At 35.2% G+C, this 24,074-nt stretch overlaps 1 protein-coding gene across 3 annotated transcripts; it reads left to right on the top strand.

Annotated features, from left to right (window-relative positions):
• Window positions 1–898: 898 nt before the first annotated feature.
• On the top strand, window positions 899–19,780 carry LOC121380610 (peptidyl-prolyl cis-trans isomerase FKBP4-like). Of its 3 annotated transcripts, none has more exons than XR_005958967.1 (9): window positions 899–1,218; window positions 7,117–7,281; window positions 7,738–7,836; window positions 8,652–8,899; window positions 10,190–10,273; window positions 12,231–12,467; window positions 14,272–14,475; window positions 16,325–16,540; window positions 18,823–19,780. XR_005958967.1 is itself a non-coding variant. In XM_041509508.1 (8 exons), exons 1-8 carry the CDS (start codon window positions 984–986, stop codon window positions 18,937–18,939), a joined length of 1,389 nt encoding a protein of 462 aa, XP_041365442.1. In that variant the 5' UTR covers window positions 899–983; the 3' UTR covers window positions 18,940–19,780. The 3 variants fall into 3 exon arrangements, 1 of the variants encoding a protein (XP_041365442.1); XR_005958968.1 differs by having other exon boundaries at window positions 16,325–16,544; window positions 18,823–19,026; XM_041509508.1 differs by lacking the exon at window positions 16,325–16,540.
• Window positions 19,781–24,074: the final 4,294 nt, after the last annotated feature.

Raw genomic sequence — 24,074 nt, 5'->3', positions numbered from 1 at the left:
AGATGAACTCAAAGATTTGATTGCATCCACATTTATTATTTTTACTGACTCACTTTCGTGTCTCCAAGCTTTGCACAATATGAAGCTGGACCATTCCTTAATTGGGATGGTGATACGAAAGTGTGTCTTTTTATCCATTGCCAATAAAGATATTGTATTTTGTTGGGTGCCCAGCCATGTTGGCATCAGGGGTAATGAAAAAGCAAACTCTACCGGCAAAACCAATATGTGATGTATTACACCACCTAATACACCACCATTTCGATTCCATCCAGAATTTGTTTTGCAATTTTTACGTGATACTGACTTTTACTCTAAATTTTAATTTGATATATCTGTGATATTTGTATTTTGTGCAGTCCTTTACACTGTGTTTTTATTCGACTCTTGAATTTTTATATTGATCTTGATCATCACTTCATGTTTTGCATTTACTATAGTAAATGATAGTTTGACACCCAATAGCCGATGTATTTTTAGTGCTGGGGTGTCGTTAAACATTCATTCATTCATTACTGGTAGGGCAGCCTTCTGTCTTATGACTATTTGTGTGACTGGAAAAAACAACAACACAAAAACACCACCAAATACAAATACAAAAAACAACAAAAAAGAAGTTGTTTTGAGTTGCTAAACATTCTCGTAATATTGCGACGTAAAAAATAATGTTAGGTCCACAACTGCCTTGGATATATATATATTTTTTTATCAGTGGAAGTAACAACAAATCTGATTAAGTAAAATACAATATCAGAATATGGGATAGAAATAGCTAGAATCTCTAAAATTGGTACAAAAGAAAAATCGATATTTGGGAAAACTAACTGGTCATCTGTCATGTTTTCTAACGCTTATGTGCACTGCTTTGGCGTATCACTTCGCAAAAGTCAGTAGAGAAAATAGTTATCCATGCGTTTTCCAGAAATTTCGTTTCTATAGTTGTAGTTCCGTGATCATCCTTTTCACGAGAGCAGCAGATCACTATGACGAATATGGACAGCGAAACCGTAGCGCAATCCGAATTAAACGAAGCTATTGACATTACACCTAACAAGGACGGTGGTGTGCTGAAAGAGATTTTGCGAGCCGGAGAAGGCGACTCGACGCCAAGTCCCGAAAATAAAGTCACAGTCCATTATGTGGGCACGCTTACTGACGGAACCCAGTTCGATTCTAGCCGAGAAAGAGGGGACAAGTTTGAGTTTGAGCTTGGAACAGGCATGTATTAACACATTCCGATAAATATAGCAATATTTAACCACTAAAGTTAAAAATATTTTTTTTTGGGCACCCAGTTCTCCAGGGGCGGGACGGGACGGGAGGGCAGTGTGGTTTGGAGAATCATCAGACATAACCCACAGTCATGATAGTGACCCCCCCCCCCCCCCAAAAAAAAAAAAAAAAGAAGAAGAAAAAAAAAGCCCCACAAAAACAAAGCAGTGTATATACTTTTTAATTTATCTGTATGTTAATATTTGAGTACTAACAATCTATTTTAATAATAACATTTTACTGTTGAATCACAGTCTAGACAATGAATGAATGATATTGAATAATACTCGGGGCATTTGCCTTGGTGTGTTATAAAGGTAATTTTAATTGTTGAGAAAGGCTGGTTTAATTGCAACATGGGGCTGATTAAGGCAAGATGGCAGTAGACTATTGAGGCAAAATAAGTACAAGTGTTATATATTGGAATTGTTAGGTTTAATTTAAATGACATGTAATTCTAGAAGGTGAATTGCAGTTTAAAGAGTATATTAATAACATGTCATTTAGTTAGTTTGCATCAAAAGGAAATCTATGAATTGGCATGGAACTCTATAATGAATTTATATAATGAATTTATTTACCGGTCTCGGTGGCGTCGTGGTAGGCCATCAGTCTACAGGCTGGTAGGGACTGGGTTCGGATCCCAGTTGAGGCATAGGATTTTTAATCCAGATACTGACTCCAAACCCTGAATGAGTGCTCCGCAAGGCTCAATGGGTAGGTGTAAACCACTTGCACCGACCAGTGTTCCATAACTGGTTCAACAAAGGCCATGGTTTGTGCTATCCTGCCTGTGGGAAGTGCAAATAAAAGATCTCTTGCTGCTAATCGGAAGAGTAGCCCATGTAGTGGCGACAGCAGAGGTTTTCTCTCAAAATCTGTGTGGTCCTTAACCATATGTCTGACGCCATATAACTGTAAATAAAATGTGTTGAGTGCATCGTTAAATAAAACATTTCTTTCTTTCTATAATGAATTTAATGTTAAAACTAACAACATATTAAATTTTAAGCCTATGGATACACAACTCCCTTAATACTTTTTTTTTTTTTTAAATCAGTATAATTAAATTTCAGTTACATTCATTACAACATAACATCATCAAATTGGTCCAGAAGTAGCAATGGGAGTTTGTTAATTTTTTGATGCATGTAAAAATTACTACGTCATCAGGGAACCTCATATCTGATGACGTCATTTTATATCAGAGCAAATTGTCTTATTGAGTGTTATTTTTTATAGATCCAAAACAATTCAAAATAAAGTGTGAAGTTTTAGTGTTGTTATCAGCAAGTAATAATTCAGATTTAAATAGTATTGTTATTTCTTTTACGTTCATCTGGGTATGAACAAAAAAACAAAATCTGCAAACTTATGTGAGAAGAGTTTGTGGATGATGTTTTCTGTTCATACCCTGATGAATGTAAAAGAAATAACAGACAATCCTTAAATACATGTAATTAAAAAGTTTCTTAAATTGCCATCAAATTCCATGTGTTAAAATTCCATTTTTGATATATAGGGAGGAAGGCAATTTATGGAACACTGGAAGTAAAGCAATTGCCTGCTTACAGGTTACAATTGTGTTAAAAATTGAAATTTATGTAGACTTTCGTTTTAAAAGAATCTTCAGTATTTACAATATACATGTATATAATATTTTTGATAAAAATATTATGGGAGTTGGTATGAGTTTTAATATTATTTCTTATATGCCGGTTAATTTTTTTTTTTATGCAAACAAAATAGTGTAGGCTTTGCCACTAACTACATAATATATATGTACATGTATATAAACATGCATCTGGTCAATTTGTTAGGTTGCTCCATACATGTTATTTATCTATAGGCCTACATACCCTATAAATTTATGTAAAATCATACATGCAATTACAACTGACCAGTAAATAAACAATAAAATGAGAGATTGTGTCAGCATAAACAATTAAATAATTACTGTAACAGATACGTTTGACAGCATCAGTAATCTATTACTATTAACAGGGGATGGGATGTAGCTCAGTGGTATGTACAGCGCTTGCCTGATGTGTCATTGATCTGGGGCCTGATTCACAAAGCTCTCTTAGGCTCCGCTAGAATACAAAGCATCCTCTTTGCAAGTCTTTTAGCATTGCACTGTGAGATAGCAAAGTTGCGAGAGTTTACTGAATTAGGCCCTGGGCTATATCTCGTTCCAGCCAGTGCTCAGTGCTCCACAACTTGTTTAACAAAGGCCGTGGTGTGTACTATCCTGTCTGTGGGATGGTGCATATAAAAGATCCCTTGCTGCTGATGAGCAAGATCAAGCAATAATGGAGCAACATTTTAACTACTTATACACATAAAATTGTTCATGATGAATACTGAATTAAGTTTTTGTCATAACTTATTTTGGATTGGTTTTATAGGTGATAGGTTCCTTTATACAGCTGCATAAAAATATTCAATGCAACTAATGTCATAAATGGGTTTTTAATATTCGGTAATGGAGGGACATAAAATGCACATAACATAAAATAACTTGCCATATTGTTGTGCTCGGCATCCAATATTGGAACTAGTCAGGACTAACTCTAGCACTCGCCAATTTCGCCTATTGTAAATTTTGAAAGCAGTTGGCGAATTTTATTTTCATTTGGCGAAATTATTTTATGTAATAACTGATATTTTGTAGAAAATAACTGTTGATTTCTGCAATTTTTGAAGTTTAATGGACAATTTGGTGAAATATTTTGCTCACCCAGAGCTAACCCTGCTACAGTGCTAGTATAACAGAAATCAAGCTAACACATGTATAAAACAACAGAAATCAAGCTAACACATGTATAAAACAACAGAAATCAAGCTAACACATGTATAAAACAACAGAAATCAAGCTAACACATGTATAAAACAACAGAAATCAAGCTAACACATGTATAAAACAACAGAAATCAAGCTAACGCATGTATAAAATAACATACATCTGAAATACATCGCTCATTAATTATATTTTTAATAAAAATAAATTCCTTCCAAATGTGTTGATTATGTTTTAAAAGGTAAAAATTATACTTGCAACTAACTGTTCATCTCCATAAGAAAATGACAGACCCAGTAATTGCATTTACTGCCAGAATTATACAAATTGAACAATTTGTAAAGATTCACAACTAACACATTGAAAAAGTAACGATAAAAGATTCACAACTAACACATTGAATAAGTAACGATAAAAGATTCACAACTAACACATTGAAAAAGTAACGGAGTTACACATTTTGTGGCATTGCATTTTCATTCTTATATGACCCGTTAAATAAGTCCAAATAGATTTACATATCAATAAATAGATAGTAAAAATATAGTCTAACATCAGTGGTTCATTGATATTTTGTTTTGGATCAACTGAACACTGTATATCCATGTATATGTCATTAACCTTTAGACTACTGGATTAATTTTTAACAAAAACCACGTTGAGTGGGTACAAGTTTATAATTTTTACTCACATATATTCACTCAAATGTTTCATAAATACATGAAATAAAGTTCATATATGAATCGGTAAGTATTATTTGCGTGTCTTTTTTTGTAATTTTTATTGTTTTAGATCGGCTAATGGTGATTAAAATTAGGCAAACAATCGAAAAAGTTGCGTTTACTTACGGGCATTTGTGGCCAGCTGTCCAGTATTTATGTCCATTATTCCCGATAACAATGGTTTTCTGACCAGAATTTTTTTTAAAACACGAACTACGATTCATATTGCAATATTTGGTAATTTTCGTTGTTGGTAAAACGATCAAATTTATTATTAAATTAGCTGTTACAATCAGCTATCGATCCCTGAAAATTACCGCGACGTGCCGCCATTGTTGTCAAGCGAAAATACTTGCCGAAAACCACTTTTTGAACTCAAAATTTCAATCTTTTTTTTTTTATTATATTTCCGTTTCCGGTGAGTGTCGTGTGCAAAACGGCGGGAAATATGAATTGGGGAATGCACTGTATACAGTGTACAGTATATCGACTGACGTGACGTCGGGCGAGATATCTCGCCTGCAGTAGTCAGAGGGTTAATGAGCTTTTAAAATTGGGTAACTGACTCTCCATGTGTTTTTCATATTTGCCGCACATGCTAGGTATCCAACACTGGAACTAGTATTTATAACTGAAATCTACAATTCAAATCTAAAATATATCGCTCAGTAATTATATTTTTAATAAAATAAATTAATGGTTTATTGTTATATTGTTTTGGATCTTGAACACAATATATCCAAACTTGTACATAATTATTTTTTTTACATATACATGTACATATGATGTTTTTGCAAGTTGATTTTATCCAATGGCACATTGTTTTTAATTGGTCACAAAATTTATGTAATTAAAAAAAATTACAAATTATAACTATGTCTGACACCAAAATATTTTTTTTTTTAATCTGCACTTAGAACTGCTAACTGGTTATAAAATGTTATTAACTAAGATGCAATGTTAATTTTATATGGCTGATTAAAAAAATGTGAACCTGTTAATTGTTTTTCATTTTCTTCAACAACAAAAAAATCCTAACTCAAACTGTGTTTTTGTTTTTAATATTATCTTGTTTGTTAACTACATGTATAATGACCATTTTTCAAAACTTGTAAAGTTGTATTTCACACGAATACGTCCAACACCAAGCATGTTTATCTCTGTTGTTTTAGCGCGTGATTAAAACACAAAGTTTTTACATCTGATATACAGATAAACATCTACCCTATAGGAATAGGACACAATATTTCTAATACACCCTCACACATCACAGAGAATTAGACATTTATAACCATGTGTGGGTGAAAAATTGCAGTTTGTGTACATACGTCCGACACCATGCATATTTCCCCCTGTACACCTAAAGCGACATAAGAATGGAATAAAGTTTATATATAACAATGGTGCCCTAGTTGGTTCTTACAATGTATAACAATAAAAGTTGTGGAACTTTTTGTACTTTTATGTAATGCTTGGCTGAAGTGTCTGAAATGCCCAAGTATATTTTAATTAATTACACTAATTATTTATAATATTTAACATTTAACATTTAATTAAATATATAAAGTAAAGTATGTCTTACAAGTTAAAGTTGTTAAATATGTCTTTTAAATAAAAAATTTATTGTCTAGTACTGTCTAAAAAAAGGTATTACTCTTGTTGAAGTCTAAAATATGATTTTGCTAAAATGGGTATAACTTCTATAAATGGCTAGGTGTATCTAAGAACTGTAAACAGTTTTGGAAACTAGACATAAATAGCTTTCTGAGCATACCACACAAGTTACTGAATTCACAAATAATTTATTTAAAAAAATGTGGCAGTTTGCTTGATCTTGCCCTAATCGAAAAGAGTAACCCATGAAGTGGCGACAGCGGGTTTCCTCTCTCAATATCTGTGTGGGCCGTAACCATATATCTGATGCCATATAACCATAAATAAAATGTGTTGAGTGTGTCGTTAAAAAAAACCCTCTTTCTTATGGAAGGAAGGAAGGAAATATTTTATTTAACAATTCACTCAACACATTTTATTGACGGTTATATGGTGTCAGACTTATGGTTAAGGACCATACAGATATTGAGAGAGGAAACCCGCTGTCGCCATTTCATGGGCTACTCTTTTCAATTAGCAGCAAGGGATCTTCTATATGCACCATCCCACAGTCAGGTTAGTACACAGCCTTTGGTATACCAGTCGTGGTGCACTGGCTGGAATGACTTTCTTATGGAATATTAAACAGCAGCTGTGTATTTAATGTACATAATTGGTTACTGAGAAAAGTGCTGTGATATTTACTCCTGAAGATTTACTGTATTGCAGGAAAGGTAATAAAAGCATGGGACCTGGGAATTGCTACTATGAAGTGTGGCGAGCTGGCCAAGTTCACCTGTAAACACGAATACGCCTATGGTGAAGGTGGATCACCTCCAAAAATACCGCCAAATGCAACTTTGATCTTTGAGGTGGAACTCTTTGATTGGAAAGGTAAAGTTTACTTGCTTGTAGTACCATGAACAATTTTAAGAGATATGTCTACGTTTCATACCAGAAGTTAAAGTCTATCAGTTACAACATGTAGTATAGTTGATTATGACCAGGTACATGTTCTGTATGTTTGATTTGTTTGAGCAGCTCTAGGCTAAACTATGTTTGAATAAGGTTTTTTATTGATAATATTAATTAATAGACAGAAAACTAATAGAAAACAATTTATACCAAATTAAATATTACACTGTATTTTTAAAGTCTAATATAGGGTGTGTTTTGTTTCTTTTCTTCTTTCTTTTAATTGATCAGCTAATGTTTTATATTACTGTAAACTATATTGTGTTTAAAATACATGTAAACTGTATCAGTATTCCGTACATAAAAGGAGAATAACAGTATTAACATTGGTACAATTTTAGCACTTTCTGTTTTCCTCTTCCTTGCTGTGTTTAGGAGTCGATCTTTCTGAGGACAAAGATGGAGGCATCATGAAGTATTCAATCAAGGCGGGCACCGGTGGGAAGACTCCAAACGATGGTGCAGTTGTCAACAGTGGGTACACTTTGAAATTTTAAAGCTACAATCTCTGATACATTTTTTCTCGATCTCCCTAGTGCGTACCACCTCGGTGGATCCATTCACCTGATTAGTTTTTTTTCTCGTTCTAACCAGTGCACCACAACTGGTCAAAGACCATGGTATTGTGCTTTCCTGTCTGGGAAAGTGCATATAAAAGATCCCATGTTGCATTAGGAAAACTTTAGTGGGTTTCCTCTGATGACTACAAGTCAGAATTACCAAATATGTGACTTCCAATAGCTGATGATTAATTAATCAATGTGCTCTAGTGGTGTCGTTAAACAAAACAATTTTTTTATCCCCCTAGTGGTTTAGCCAGAGTGGACTGTAGGTTTTGTCTCTGTCCTGTCTGTCTGTCCACACATCTGTTTATCCCACATATAGTTTTCCGGATGTTTTTTTCTTCACAATGCCTCAAGATATTGAGCTGACATTTTGTATATAGTTTTATCATGTATTGTTACAGATCAAGTTTGACTTCATGGCGATTTACCCACTTTTATCAGAGTTATAGCCCTTGAACTTAGGAAATACATATTTTTGTATTTCCTGACTTTATTTTTTCAATACCTCAAAATATTGAGGTGAAATTTTGTATATAGTTTAATCATGTATTGTTACAGATGAAGTTTGACTTCATGGTGATTTACCCATTTTCACAGAGTTGTAACCATTGAACTTAGGAGAACCCAAATGTTTTTAGGCCCAGTAGGGGTCTGGCATATATTGCTTAAGCAGTACTCTCAGAATGTTTTAGTTTTTTGACAAGTTTAAAAATCTGTTTTCAGTGAAGTACGTGGGTCGTCATGGTGACCGTGTGTTTGAAGAGCGGACTGTGCAGTTCACAGTGGGAGAGGGGTCTGACAGTGGAATCATTGAAGGGCTGGAGATGGCCGTTAAGAAGCTGAAGGAAGGAGAGCAGACGAAACTCGTCATCGCATCTCGGTATGCTTACGGACAAGACGGAAATAAAGATTTCAACATTCCACCCGGAGCAGATCTAGAATACGAGGTTGAACTTCAGAGTTTTGAAAAGGTAACCCCCAGAAGAAAATCAGTTTGGTGTTTCTAGGATTGAAACCTGTATTGCACCCAGGGCTAGCTCTGGGTGAGCAAAACAATTCACCAAATTGTCTATTAAACTTAACAAATTGTCAGTTATTTTCTAAAAAAATGTCAATCATTACATGAAATTATTTCGCTAAGCTAAACTAAAATTTGCCAACTGCTTTCAAAATTCACAATTGGCGAATTTGGCGAGTGCCAGAGCTGGCCCTGTGCACCAGTTGCAAATTTTAAAAACAATTGGCAAATTTTATTTTAATTTGGCGGAACAATTTTCTGAAATAATTGATATTTATAACTGGATTTGTTCACTTTTTAAAAGTCTAATAAATAATTCGGTGGAATGGTCTGCTCACTGAGAGCCATCTTCATAAATCAAGGCTAATATTCGTTCCTCGTATTCAGCCTTGATACATGTCGTCAAGAAATCGTGCCACAAAATGCTTAAATGTCATTGGATGCGATGAGATCTGATTGCAACGAATCGCAACGCTCCTTATAGATTCCATTGTTATTGTAAACAAAGATGTCAGCGTCCATGGAAACGTGTCGTGTTTGTCACGATATGTTAAAAAAAAAGGTTTCGGCGGTTAATTTTTGATATTGCTTTCAAGATTGTCCCATGTTACCGATGCTGTGATTGGTCAGCGATGTCATCGTGTAAGGGACATAATCGGTGTTACATATTTTCTTCCAATATAGGGCGCTAGTAGTGGATATCAGTTATCTTGACTACATGTATCAAGGCTGAATACGAGGAACGAATATTAGCCTTGATTTATGAAGATGACCGAGAGCTAGTCGTGTATAAAGTGCATTAACATCTTGTTCAACAAGAATATACATTCTTGCCCACTGCATTTAGAGTGACATTTGCTACCTGCCCCTGATAATTTCGAACTGTATTCAAGACGCTGCAAGGTTTTTTTTGATTTTTGGAGTAATTTTGAACCCTGTTCAATTTTGTTTGAAAACAGTTTAGTAGAAATAAAAAATATAATTGGGTTAATGTACTGTGAAACCCCAGTAAATTGGACAGCAAGTAAAATGTCTGGTTTTAATGGGATCCGGTTTAGAGAGGTTCTTTTATCCACCAATATTTAAAAAGGAACAATTAACATCTGGTTTTGAGGGAATTTAGGTTTTTAAAGTGTCCGGTTTTTAGGGGCTCCATTGTATAATCAAGTACATTTTAATTAGTGATTGTTGTGAGATTGAAAGGACATTGAGTAATGACATGTACTTTTTGTTGATTATTTAGGCAAAGGAATCATGGGAAATGGATTCCAAAGAAAAAATTGAGCAGTCTGAAATCCTCAAAGCCAAAGGAACTAAATTCTTTAAGGTTTGTTACATAAAACTGCATTTTGGGATTAAAGAAATAACCATGAAACTAAAGTGGTGACAGTATTTGAGAATCTCGAGTAACCAGAAGTCGACTGATTTTGAGCACCATTTACTTGGATATAACGGGTTATGCAACAAGGAAATGGGTTACCTGGATTTATTTCTGTGTAACATGTAAATGGGTCACGCAGATTTTCAATTCTCGGAGGCGTGTTTCAGTTATGTATCTACCGAGTTACCTAACCCTGACATACTTGTACTGTTGGGGAACATTTTTCACAAACCAGAGATCGCTACACAATGTTAAAAAAAAAAAGTTCCCTCTAGTGATCCTGTACTTAGAACCAGTGATTTTCCACGATCGCGGAAAACGGACGGAATTCACGGAATTCCCATTATGAAATGAAATTACGATTTTCTGCAAACACACTGTAAAACCGATGATTGGTCTGTGTGCAGTACTATTGGCAAACATGTAGTGTTGTATTTACCGGGGCTACATTGAGCCAGACCGAGTGGGAAAACGTCCGCTAGACTGGATTATAAGCTTCACGGTAAAACAGATGGCCACGTTGGGAACCTAATACTTTGCGAACATTAGCAAAACTTTGCTAGCTGAACTTGGGACTGGTTTATTGCTTAGTCTGTTGCGCCTGCGCAGAAGGAATTTTTTTTTTTTCAGGAGTAAGTTCCGTCAGTGGGATGTCGCTAACGCTTGTCTTAGAAGACTGATTTTTACGCTACACATTAAACTGAATGACCACTTAGGGAACCAGTCAATATATGTTTGCAAACATTTAGCAAAAAATGGCTGGCTGAACGTTGCAATATTACTATATTTCTGGACTGTCAAAGCGGTGATAAAAATAAATGTTTACATTTTATTAACACTAAGCCCCATTGAATAAAACAGTGAACTCAATTGTTTGACAATTATGCTTTATGTAGTTGTTATAATTGTAACCTTTGCTCTGATTTTTGCTACTAATATGAAGGCCTACTTTGATTTAACAACAAATAGCACCACATGTCGACGCCAGTAAATTTTCGGACCCTTGTTTTGGTTTCATACAAAGTAAATAAAACAGACCCAACAGTAAAAAAAATTATATGATATATTTGACAAAAGGTACTTTTAATTTTTTTCATCACTTAAACCTTAAAAAATTAATATTTTGTCAAGAATTAAAATGAAAAAAAATGAAAATAAACAGCGTTGTCTGCCTGTTATGTTAATCTGTCACAACTTGTGTTATTTAAATTGTTAATTAGGCCTAAGTATTGTATTCTGAAATCGAAATGAAATGGAATTTGCAAAAACATGAAATGGAAAATAGCTTTTTTTTAAACGGAAAACCACTGGGTCTATGTACTGTATTGACATTTCAAATGCATTCTAAACAAATTGATTTTGCAGTGAGATATTTTTTAATTTGACTGCTGTGCTGCATGTTAAAGACCCATATTCTGTCCAAAACATTTTAGAAATACGAGCATATTTGAGTACAGTTAAGGTGTTACTGAAGTTTACAAGTTTTAGAATATAACTTTATCACTTAACTAGCTGGTGGGTCATGTGAATTTAAAAAACAGAATTTTTCACATAAAATATGTGTCCTGAATAATATATATATTTTTTTTTTCAACAAATTAATGATATTGTAAATACCTGGGCCCAGATTTTTAAAGCTATCTGAGCGATACGATATCATAAAAACCTATATTATATTATAAAAACTGATACGATATCATAAAAACCGATACAATATCATAAAAACTGATACGATATCATAAAAACCGACGTAGACTATAGCATGAATAATTGTGACATCATAACTTATGACAGTTTTATGATATTATAGCACTAAGATGGCTTTGAAAATCAGTAGCCAATTGTGAAATATGATTTTCCCTTTGAGTGTGTATAACTGTGTTGTCTGGATCATTTTCAACAGGCAGAAAACTACAACCTCGCCATCAAGAACTACAAGAAGATCGTGTCATTCCTGGAGTTTGAGACGGGACTGGAAGAAGCCGAGCAGAAACAGCGTGATTCATTAATTCTTGCAGCCCACCTCAATTTGGCGATGGCCAACATAAAGGCGTCAGACTTTCATAAAGCCATTGAACATTGTGATAAAGCATTGGAGATTGATTCTAACAATATAAAGGCTTTCTTTAGACGTGGCCAGGTTGGTATTAGTCGAGATAAATGTTTAGTGCTTTGTTAAAAGTGTTGATTTAAAGTCAGAGATTTATCCAGCCATTCTTTGGGTCTTAACATAGGCCCCTTCCCAATAGATAGTGATACTGAAATATCCCAATAGAAAGTGGTACTGAAATACTGAAATATCTCAATAGAAAGTGGTACTGAAATACTTAAATATCCCAATTTCTGTACTAAAAATGTTCCCAATATGTATATTTAATTGCCGGTTCTAATAAATTAATTTAACAATGGTGTACTGCATCATGCAGTGGCCTGAAAACATACACTCCAGTATGATTTACCTGCGCCTGTGGGACCCTGGTGAAATATCCTGGATAGATCCCTGTAAGTACGTTATATCTGGTGTTTTTATTTTAGTTGGAAGCATCTGAAGCTGACATAGAAACTTAGATATTTGGACAAAGAAATGTGATGAAATCTTTTGTGCCAGAATTGATTTTTAAATGTTAAGACGTTCAATTTTGTCTCTCCTTTGCAAAGTTAAAAGGTCACACAATACTTCTTTCTCTTTCATTCAGTAGTCTGGACATTTTTTTCTTTTGTTCCAGCTTATCAAAACTTCTTACATGTATGTTAGGTGTTGGGTTCAGATGTGTTTTCACTTGTGGATTTTGTTTATCAACATCTTATCTATCTTTTTTAGTTTATTTAATTTTGATAGTGATGTTGATAATCCATATTTCAATTACTTTACTTTGACACCCAAGAGCCTTTGTTTTTACAATTAGCATTGGCATTTCATAACATTCATTCAGTTGGTTGACATAATACACATACTGATCAGGGATCACATTACTACAGCAAATAAAAACTGCAACCAAAATGCACAATCCCTCAATCCAGAGTATTTGAATTTGATTGCGCTACTGACATTCAACTCAAAGCTTTTGACATTCAGTCCCACATTACAAGTTTTTTATGAATTATAGGCATAACTACGCTAGATAATGATTTAAATTTGATCCATGTGGTCCCTCACTTCCTTTCATCACTGTACTTTATTCCTATAATAGCAGGGTTTCTAAACTATGGTAGACCCACTCCTGTTTCTAGACTATGGTAGACCCACTCCCGTTTTTAGACTATGGTAGACCCACTCCCGTTTCTAGACTATGGTAGACCCACTCCCGTTTCTAGACTATGGTAGACCCACTCCCGTTTCTAGACTATGGTAGACCCACTTCCGTTTCTAGACTATTGTAGACCCACTCCCTTGACTAGTGATATTCAGTGTTGGGCTAGTAAATAACTACTATTGCCATGCCCGATGGCTAGTAAAAAAAGTTTTCAAATGCTGCATTTTAGTCTATTTTGTAAATATGAATATCCTGCCCCCATTCCCACCCCACCCCAATCTTAGTGTTTTTAAGCTCTATCTCCATCTTTAAGATATATTTTATAGGATATTAAACAAGTTTCCATTTTGTATCATGTTTATGTCCCGAGTGAAATAATTTGTAGCGATTGACAATGAAAATTATTTCACAAGGGACATGAACATGATACGAAATGGTAGCGAGTTTAATTTTTATCACTCATCTCGTTTCTTTGACGTTCCTGTAAGGTTGTACGCCAATCGATGACGTCATCGTGTGACGTCAGAAGTGTTATGTCCCACTTGGTGTTCCAGTGGGATGTATCACTTTGATATGTACCAAGATATTTTTAACCATATGGGTAATAAATCTGATTATTACTGTTAGTAAAATTGTGTGTTAAAGTTTCTGTGCTCTGTTTAAGTGAATCTATTAATTTTTAATTTCCAGGCTAGAATGCAGCAAAGAGATTTTGAAGATGCTATTAAAGATTTCCAGTTGGTGTTGGACAATGAACCGGAGAATAAAGCTGCAAAGAACCAGATTGTCATCTGTCGCCAAAAGATCAAACAGTTTTACGAGCAGCAGAAAAAGATTTACTCGGGAATGTTTTCAAAGTTTGCAGAACATGATATCAAGGTCAATCCAAATAAGGTATTAATTTAAAAAAAAAATTTGGTTAAAAAACCCCTCAAACAACTAACCCCCAGTGTCTGAGATATTGGCCAATTTGTTGGCACTATCTCGGATTTCTCTCAAAATGTACAACTATGAATAATTGTAGCATACACTAACCTGTTAACAGTAAAGCAGGGCTTGACCTTGAGAACTTCCTACCTGTGACCATTTTGAAAAAGTGTTTGTCACAAGCAAAATGCTCACCTGCAATTTTAAGCCTGCCTACAGTATTTTAAACCGGTAACTTCTGTAATGAACACAAAATTAAGTTTGACTAAAAATTAAGTCCTTCAACCAATGGCAATAATTGTTATCGAGCAGCAAGACGCTGCTATTGGAAAAGCCTCTGATCTACGGCAGTTTGTAACACAGCTATGGCAGTTGCTGTCGGTGCCACCATTTTGTTTTTAAAGTCCTATAAAATGATTTTTATCCAATACTCCAATCTATTTGCCTTAAAGAACTACAACTTACTCCTATGTGGTGTGGGCCAGGTTATGATGGCTTAGTGGTAAAGGAGTGATTGGGTCAAAGAATTGATGGCCAGGTTATGATGGCTTAGTGGTAAAGAAGTGATTGGGTCAAAGAATCGATGGACCTGGGGTTTTTTCCCCATCATTACTGGTACCGGTGTCACTCGTCTGGTATGTCAAAGGTATCTTCTTTCCTGTGTGTGGAATTTCAGATACAAAACCCTGGCCATGTGTCAGTACAGGAGTAGTGTATTTGGCAGCATCAGGCTTCTTGTTATAATTTTGAAATAACAGATTGTTTTGACTCACAAATAGCCACTTTTAAGAAGTAATGTGCCAAACTGCAATCAAATAAATATTCTTTTCATTACCTTCCTTATCTTCATTCTCAAAAACCACTTGAAGTTTTTTAATCCAGGCGTTTTGAGTTGATCAGTCGGCACCATTTGATGGAGAAGTTTATATAGTGAACTGGCACCTATCCCAAGTGTTTTGTTTGAGTCGGTCCCATTTGATGGAGAAGTTTATATAGTGAACTGGCACCTATCCCAAGTGTTTTGTTTGAGTCGGTCCCATTTGATGGAGAAGTTTATTTAGTGAACTGGCATCTATCCCAAGTGTTTTGTTTGAGTCGGTCCCATTTGATGGAGAAGTTTATATAGTGAACTGGCACCTATCCCAAGTGTTTTGTTTGAGTCGGTCCCATTTGATGGAGAAGTTTATTTAATGAACTGGCATCTATCCCAAGTGTTTTGTTTGAGTCGGTCCCATTTGATGGAGAAGTTTATTTAATGAACTGGCATCTATCCCAAATGTTTTGTTTGAGTCGGTCCCATTTGATGGAGAAGTTTATATAGTGAACTGGCAACTTATCTTTGTTCGACACCTAACAGCTGATTGTGCTGGGCTGTCCTTAAACATTCAATCGTGAGGGTGGGATGTAGCCCAGTGGTAAACCGCTCGCTTGATGCACGTCAGTGGGCCCATTGGGCTATTTCTCGTTCCAGCCAGTGCACCACGACTGGTATATCAAAGGCTGTGGTATGTGCAATCCTGTCTTGTGGGATGGTGCATATAAAAGATCCCTTGCTACTAATAGAACAATGTAGCGGGTTTCCTCTAAGACTATATGTCAAAATGACCAGATGTTTGACATCCAATAGCTGATGATTAATAAATCATAGTGGTGTCGTTAAACAAAACAAACTTTACAATTCATTCGTTCATTCATTTTTCATATGCAGCCTTCATTATAAATGGCTCTGTGGCTGTTGCGATTACATTTAAACAAGCTCTCTCTTATCTGACTTGTGTGTTTTTACCTGTGTGTGTCTGTGTTGGTTGTTTTGTAGAGACCTGACTGGTACAATTCCTCCAGTGAGGAAGTCTCTAACAATGTCCAGGAATGGAATAACGATATGGCCCAAGGCATGATGCCTCTGGAGCAGGAGTTAGAAGCGTTTGGTGAAACAATGCCTGAAATAGCACCCACCAAAAACGACCACCACAAATGACCTCCCCTCCCCATGTGGTGATAGTGAAGCGGACCCTAAAGGCTTCCCACTGGGGTAGGTCTGTGCAATTTCATTTTTCTTATCCACTTCCTACTAACATATGATAAGAGGATGCAGTGTTGCTTTGGCTGCCTACATCAAGCCTACAGCAGATTTGTCAAGCATGTTGGGGTTTTTTGTGGGGGGTTTTCATAAATTTGATGTGTATATTTATCTGGTAAACAGTAATCAAATTTGGTGTTCATTGTAGTTGGATGTAATCAGATTTTGTTGCCAGAAATTCAGATTTTGTCTTGAAAATTGAAGATGTCTGCAGTCCTATGGCTGCTTCTTGCTTTGTATATTCAAAGTTGATCGTTTCTGTACTGGGATGTCATTAATGATTTGTTCTTTTTCTGTGGTATGTGCTGTCCTGTATGTAAAGTGTACATAAAAGTTCCCTTGCTGCCAACGAAAAGCAGTAAATTGTATAAACAGAGAAAGTCATCTTTCTTTCTCTTTGCGTTAGCAGGCTTCTGGTCTCTTCCTCAAGTACTTGTTGAAATAACACACTTAGTCATCAAATAGCTATAGTTTAAAATGGGCCAAAATGTCATCAAACAAATATATCTTTAAACTGTTTCTGTTCTTAAGACAGTCTTCATTATGTGGTCAAGTGGCAGTGGACTGAACATTCCTTTAATTGTTTTCATAATCTTGGCTGTATTGAAATGTTGAACATACTACGACCTAGGCATGTTCATGGATTGTACATCGGAGGTTGTAACCTACCTTGTCTCATTGGAACTAGATTCTCAAAATATCATCACTGGCTTAATGTGTGCACATTTCTGCATTATGTGAACCATTGTTAAGTTTTCTATTTAAAAACAAATCTTTCAGAAATAATATATATATGTCATGATGACCTACTTTTGTGTACCAGTTTCTTTTGGTTTTGACGTTTTATGATGTCTTTCTAGGATAATTTCTTTATCTACTAGAATGATGTTATTTCTAAACAAAAAGTCTGAACCCTACTCATTGTGATCAACTTATTTTTCGTACCCATTATTGAGTGGTAAAATTGTCACACTTCCACCTAATCTTTTACCAGTGGAAAACTGAAATATACCTACATCTTTCCATCAGCTAATGTGCTTCTGTCAACACTCAACTTCTGTAGGATTATTTGTACAAAATGTGATCATCACTTGTTTTCATATATACCATAGTTTGACACACAATGGCCGATGTATTTTTCATACTGGGGTGTTGTTTAAACAACTATTCTATTCCATTCTTGTAGAAAATGTATATGTTAAATTCCTTTCAGGGAATTCTGCTTCTCAAGTTTTGTTTAATTTCTTTTTAGCAGAAAAAAATCCATTGATTTATAGTCGTCCCATCATTCTATAACAAATAATTTCAGTTTTGTTTGATATAAGACGAAAACAAGTGTTTTGGAAATAACCAAAAAATACTATTTCTGTGTCAAACTTACAAACCAATCGGTTCAGAAATAAATAATTTGTAATAAATTCCATAGCATGTGAAAATGTGTTTTCTGTGTGACGGACTATAGATAGTAAATTCACTGACCCTATGTCTTAATCCCAAGGCATGTACCTTTTCTGTTTATTTTGAACCACGACAAACAATATAACCACAAATACAAACTGGATTTGCCCAAACTGATCATCATTTATGGAACTAATGTGTAAAAGTAAAGTAAAGTTTGTTTTATTTAACGACGCCAACTAATGTGTAATAAGTACATCAAAGGCCGTGGTATGTGCTATCCTGTCTATGGGATGGTGTATATGAAAGATCCCTTGCTGCTAATCGAAAAGAATAGCCCATGAAGTGGTGACAGCGGATATCCTCTCTCAATATCTGTGTGGTCCGTAACCATAAGTCTGACGGCTTATAACCGTAAATAAAATGTGTTGAGTGCATCGTTTCCTTCCTGATGTGTAATAAAATAGGGGGAAAAATCTGTCAAAAGCACTATGCTAACAATAGCTTTTACTAAAACATTTAACCAGGGTCAGTGCTGTTAAGAATTTGGTCATGAAACCAGGGACCTGTACCAGATGATATATATATTCTGTATGCAGGGTTTAAGCTGTTATTTACAAATTAAAATGTATTAATTTGCTACATAAATTAATCAATCTGCTCTAGTGGTGTTGTTACATAGCCCATTTGAAAATTGCTTGTGGTTTGTATATCTATTACCATTTTAGCGATCTGGCTAAGTGAAATTTGAATTTTTCAAATTGCTAATCAATTTTAGTGTTGAGCTTAGCCCCCTCTACCTGCCTTTAATTGTTTGATTTGTTGTGTATTTTCAGAAATTAAAAATGCAGGGTGAGCAGAACGGTGAAGCCGGCGATAACAAGGAGAATGAAAAGAATTCGGAGGTCAGTTCAGAAGCCAAAGAATCTGTTGAAACCATGGAAACAAGCTGAATGCTATCTTAAGCCGGTGATTACAAGAAAAATGCACAAAGTTTTCCTGTTGATTGATAAAAATAAATGTCATTTTTAATTAAAAAATTTTGGGGATCACTTTATTACTTTTAATTAAAATTGAAAATGAAATAACACCTACAGTTACATGGAAAGATTGAAATGTTTGTTGAGTGATTGGTACTTGTGTGCAGAACATTAAATCAATACACATGTCCCATAAGTTTCTCCCCTCCCCCACCCCACCTCTTCCCGATGATATAATTTTTGTTTCGAGATTGACACCCACTTGCTGTAGATTAGATATAATGATACTGGGGTATTGTTAAGTTTTCATTCGTAGCTCCTGTGCTTCATATTCCAGGGAAGTCTTTAGTATTTCACAGAGTGAAACACGGGCAAAACAAAACTTCCATAGTAAAAATCTTGAGACCTCCCCACTAAAAAACCCCAAACAAAGACCCCACAAAAAACAACCCACTTCTTGAAACACAAATTGAACATCACTGAATCACTGAGCAAGATAGTAATAGGGTTTATTTGAAATGCTAAAAAATTTGTTGAATAATTAAAAATGAGCAATGTGTTGCAAAACTACCATCATGTGGATGTGCTGAGGATGTTCATAGTTTTCTTTTGTATACCGGTTAGATCTATTTACACCACATTGTGTATGTGCTATAAAGTTCCATTTGGTACGATTAAAATGTTGACATTATATTTCTATTTAATACATGTAACCTGTTGTATGTTGAATTCCGTGTTTCATTTGATAAATACTTTCATAAGTTCTTAATCATTCGGTTGTTTTTTCCCCCCCACATTAAATTCATAAACCACTGATCTGTGTTGATATTTTTGTCTCTATCTCAACACACATGTACACTGGAACACAAGGTTCCCAGGTTCTTTAGTTAATATTTTGTAGTAACTCAATAATTGGGTTGAATAATTGGGTTGGATATTAAATAAAAGTTACAATTTACAGTGGGTAAGTTTTTTTTAACTAAGACATCCAGGAACATTACTTCACTAGATTACCATGAAATGGGCAGACACCACTCTCAGGGTATCAAACTGAAGATTGTTTGCAGCAGAGAACGGACTTCAACATTGTTTATATAAAGTGGCCAGCAGTGCTGGACTTGTCATAACACAGCCTGAACATTTTAATCAGTTTCATGGAGGCTGGCAAGGGTCTTTAAGAGCCAGTTATAAGATGGGATCCATATTCTGTTGCTGAATGGTGTATATTCCACTACTGTGAGGAATGCATCTCATCCCATACTAGTTCTAGCAGGGGCCTAGCTTCCATATACACAGCTGCGTACTGCCTGAGATCACAAGCAAGCACCCCCCCCCCCCCCCCCCCCCGTTGGAAGTACTCGAACCATTTTTATACTTTTGGAGGAGGGAAAAAACCCGATTCATCCTACTGACATAGAAATGAGGATTGCCAATATGAATAAAAATACAATAAAAATACAACAATATTGGGTACTATTTTTTCATTTATTTATATATCATAATTAAGCATTTTATATTGCACAAATAAGTCCAAACGTCACTGGAATGTGTATATATATATTATATATGTAACAAAACTTAACAATATTGAGTTTATTTTACAATCGAACAACGCCTGTAGCACAAAAAGTAATGCTGCTTTGAAATTCATGAAAACAAACTGCAAATAAAAGTGGGCAATCCAAACCTTAACAATAATAGCTCACAAACCATTTACAACAGGTTAATCATGATATTCATTAAATGAGCGGAGGAGCAAACAGAAATGATAATCAAAAGTAACATGTACATAACTGATATGTTGCAAAAGCTTAGTCTGGGGGATAATGGAGTACATAATGAATATCACTGAAGAAGGGGCTGGGCTGGGGGTTGCAGTTAAAACTGCCTTTCCATCGGTGCAGATAAACCACACTGATAGCTGTGCTGTCAGGTGGTAAAAACTGATTTAGTTGATTTGTATTGACACACTTCCATCTAACAAAAATTATGATATATAGCTTTTTTTTCTTCGAGCTGTACAGCTAGAACTAGATGTGGAATCTATCCACAACCCATGATTATCCAAAGAGAAACATGGCCGCTTAATTAATTATGTTACATGATGGAAGAAACTGCAGCATAAGAATGCCTCAATGGAAATGTGCAAGGTGTCCAGCTAGAAATGCTAGGCAGCTAGCACCACACTATGGAATGGCAGGCTAAAAAAATAAGCACAATAATATAGAATCTCCCACTCGGAACCGATACATTTAAACTGGATGCAGCCATGATCTAGTCATTAATGATTGTGTACTGCATGATGTGCATTTGGTTTACCATATTCAATATTAGTAATGAAAACTAAACTACAAATATTTTCATCAGTCAGATTTGTTAGGATAAAGTAGCACATGTGTACATCTGGTAAAATTCTCAATGGAATAATCCATTCCAAATAAGGAAAAAATGATTGTTTGGCGGGTATATATCGGAGAATAATATGTTCATGCTTATGTTGTTGGTCACTACACAAACTATAGAGATTGGTTCACACTATTAACAATAATATCACAATCCAAATAAAAACATTACAAATTTACTGATAAATTAAGTACGAGAATATCAATATTTCCAAATTTTAAGCATTTTAGATGTGGAGTTGGGGGGCACAATGTGTGCACGGTTCCAGAGATGTTCATCTTTTTTTCTTCGACATAAAAGTAATTTTGACAGGCCTCTGAGAATAGAAACTTTGTGTAACACATTTACGGTTGTGCAAAAGTTAATTCAGGTAACACATTTCTTTCATGCCTAACCCATTATATCCATGTGATTGATGTCCTAAATTTAATGCGCAAACAGAAAATATGTTACACAAAATTAAGATTTTTGTGAGCGAGTGAAAGCAACACATGAATGAAATGATCATTCTTGTGATTTGCCTGTTTCAAGATACTACAAGCGCCATGATGACCAGAAACATATTCAGGGATTTATCGAGGATTTTTCATCGGGGTCGCATGTCTGATGGGATTGGAAGGAAGAAAATGTTTTATTTAACGGTGCATTCAACACATTTTATTTATGGTTATATGGCGTCAGACATGGTTAAGGACCACAAAAGTATTGAGAGAGGAAACCAGCTGTCGGCTACTCTTTTTCGATTAGCAGCAAGATCTTTTATATGCACCATCCCACAGGCAGGATACTACATACCACGGCTTTGTTACACCAGTTGTGAAGCACTGGCTGGAACAAGAAATAGCCCAATGGGTCCACCGACGTGGCCGATGGCATTGAGAACATTAGTGTGATTAAACCATATTTTGGGATATTTTTTCAGGCCACTGAATGATGTAGTACACCACTGTTAAATTAATTTACTTATTAGAACAGACATAATTATTAGGAATATTTAGTAATGAAATTGGGAATTATTAATGCCACTTTCTTTTGGGAAGCTGCCTATGTTCGGACCCACAGAAAGCCTGGATAAATCCAGGGCGGGATGTAGTCTAGTGGTAATGCGCTTGCTTGATACACTGTCGGTCTGGGATCGATGCCCGCCGGTGGGCCCATTGGGCTATTTTTTGTTCCAGCAAGTGCACAACTGGTATATCAAAGACCGTGGTATGTATTACCCTGTCCCTTGCTGCTAATCGAAAAGAGTAGCCCATGAATTGGCAACAGCGGGTTTCCTCTCTCAATATCTGTATGGTCCTTAACCATATATCTGATGCCATATAACCATAAATAAAATGTGTTGAGTGCGTCGTTAAATAAAAGATTTCTTTCTTTTTCTTTTTGTTTGGATAAATCCCTGATATTGGTTTACAAACATTAAATGTTTAAGCAAGATACTGTGTAATTTAATCATCTGTAACAATGACGGCCAAAAATGCACCTTCAACTACATACATGTATTCATAAACAAATTTACAAGTAAATAAGTTAATTTATTATCCATATGGTTCAACATAACCGAGTTAATACTAATCATAGGAAGCAAAAGTGTAATGACGTAATTTTGGGAAGTGATGTCATAACTTGACGTTGCTTCTCCAGTCCTAGCTCAGACTGTGCATTTGAAATATGACGTAATTTCGTCTTCTCTTTTTAGTTGTGGCTAAAACATTTTGAGTTGGGTCTTGTTATTCATACAAAAAAACCCCAATAATAATATGGATAATAAACAAATTATTACTCTCTTGTGTAAGGATTCATGTATTACCCTCACTCTCGCTTGGGCAATACATAAATCTTGATACTCGTTTTGTGACATCAGTACGACACACAAGCTTGTATAACAATCTCTATTTACCAATAGAAAAAAAAACTGTACAGTACAACTGATCACAGTTGAGGAAAACACTTAGTAACATTATGCCAGGCAGATTTTGCCGACATATTTGTGTTTCTGTGCAACTCATCTGATTCTGATGACACTATCCAATGAACTTGCCAAATTTTGTAGATTTTCCAATTTTATAAGATTTTGTTATGATGTGATAGGACAGGATTGTAGTCTTGCTAAACATGATTCTGTTTACTCAGCGGATAAGCACATTACAGTTTCAATATTCCTGAGTTCTTTACACAGCGATTATGCAAGGGATTGTAGGCATTTATTACACATACATGTAAAAACAGGAAATACGGCACTTGTAACTTTTATGATGCACCTTTAAAGCTGCAAAGGTGATGTCACAAACAACCATTACTGCATAAAAACTTAAATCTTGAATTTAATGTGTATCACATTAGCACATTTACGTTTAACTCTGTGTAAGATACCAATTTCTCATGTACGGCTTTTGAATAATGACTAGGAGTGAAGAGGACACACCACACAGTTTATTGTCATAAAAATGTGCCCAAGAAACAAAAATCCCAAATTGGAACGAGTTAAGCCTGTTCATCACTTCTGTTACGATAATTGTTGAGTTTTTTCCAGCCATCAAGCTGCCTTCATCCATATATGGGGTGGGATTTAGCTCAGTCACAGGATCAAATCACCTCAGTGGATCCATTCAACTGATTGTGGTTTTCTCGTTCCAACCAGTGCACCACAACTGGTCAAAGGCTATGGTATGTGCTTTCCTAACTGGGAAAGTGCTTATAAAAAA

This window comes from Gigantopelta aegis, chromosome 9 (genome assembly GCF_016097555.1).
Source record: "Gigantopelta aegis isolate Gae_Host chromosome 9, Gae_host_genome, whole genome shotgun sequence".
NCBI lineage: Eukaryota > Metazoa > Mollusca > Gastropoda > Neomphalida > Peltospiridae > Gigantopelta > Gigantopelta aegis.
This window is presented reverse-complemented; position numbering and strand designations above follow the sequence as displayed.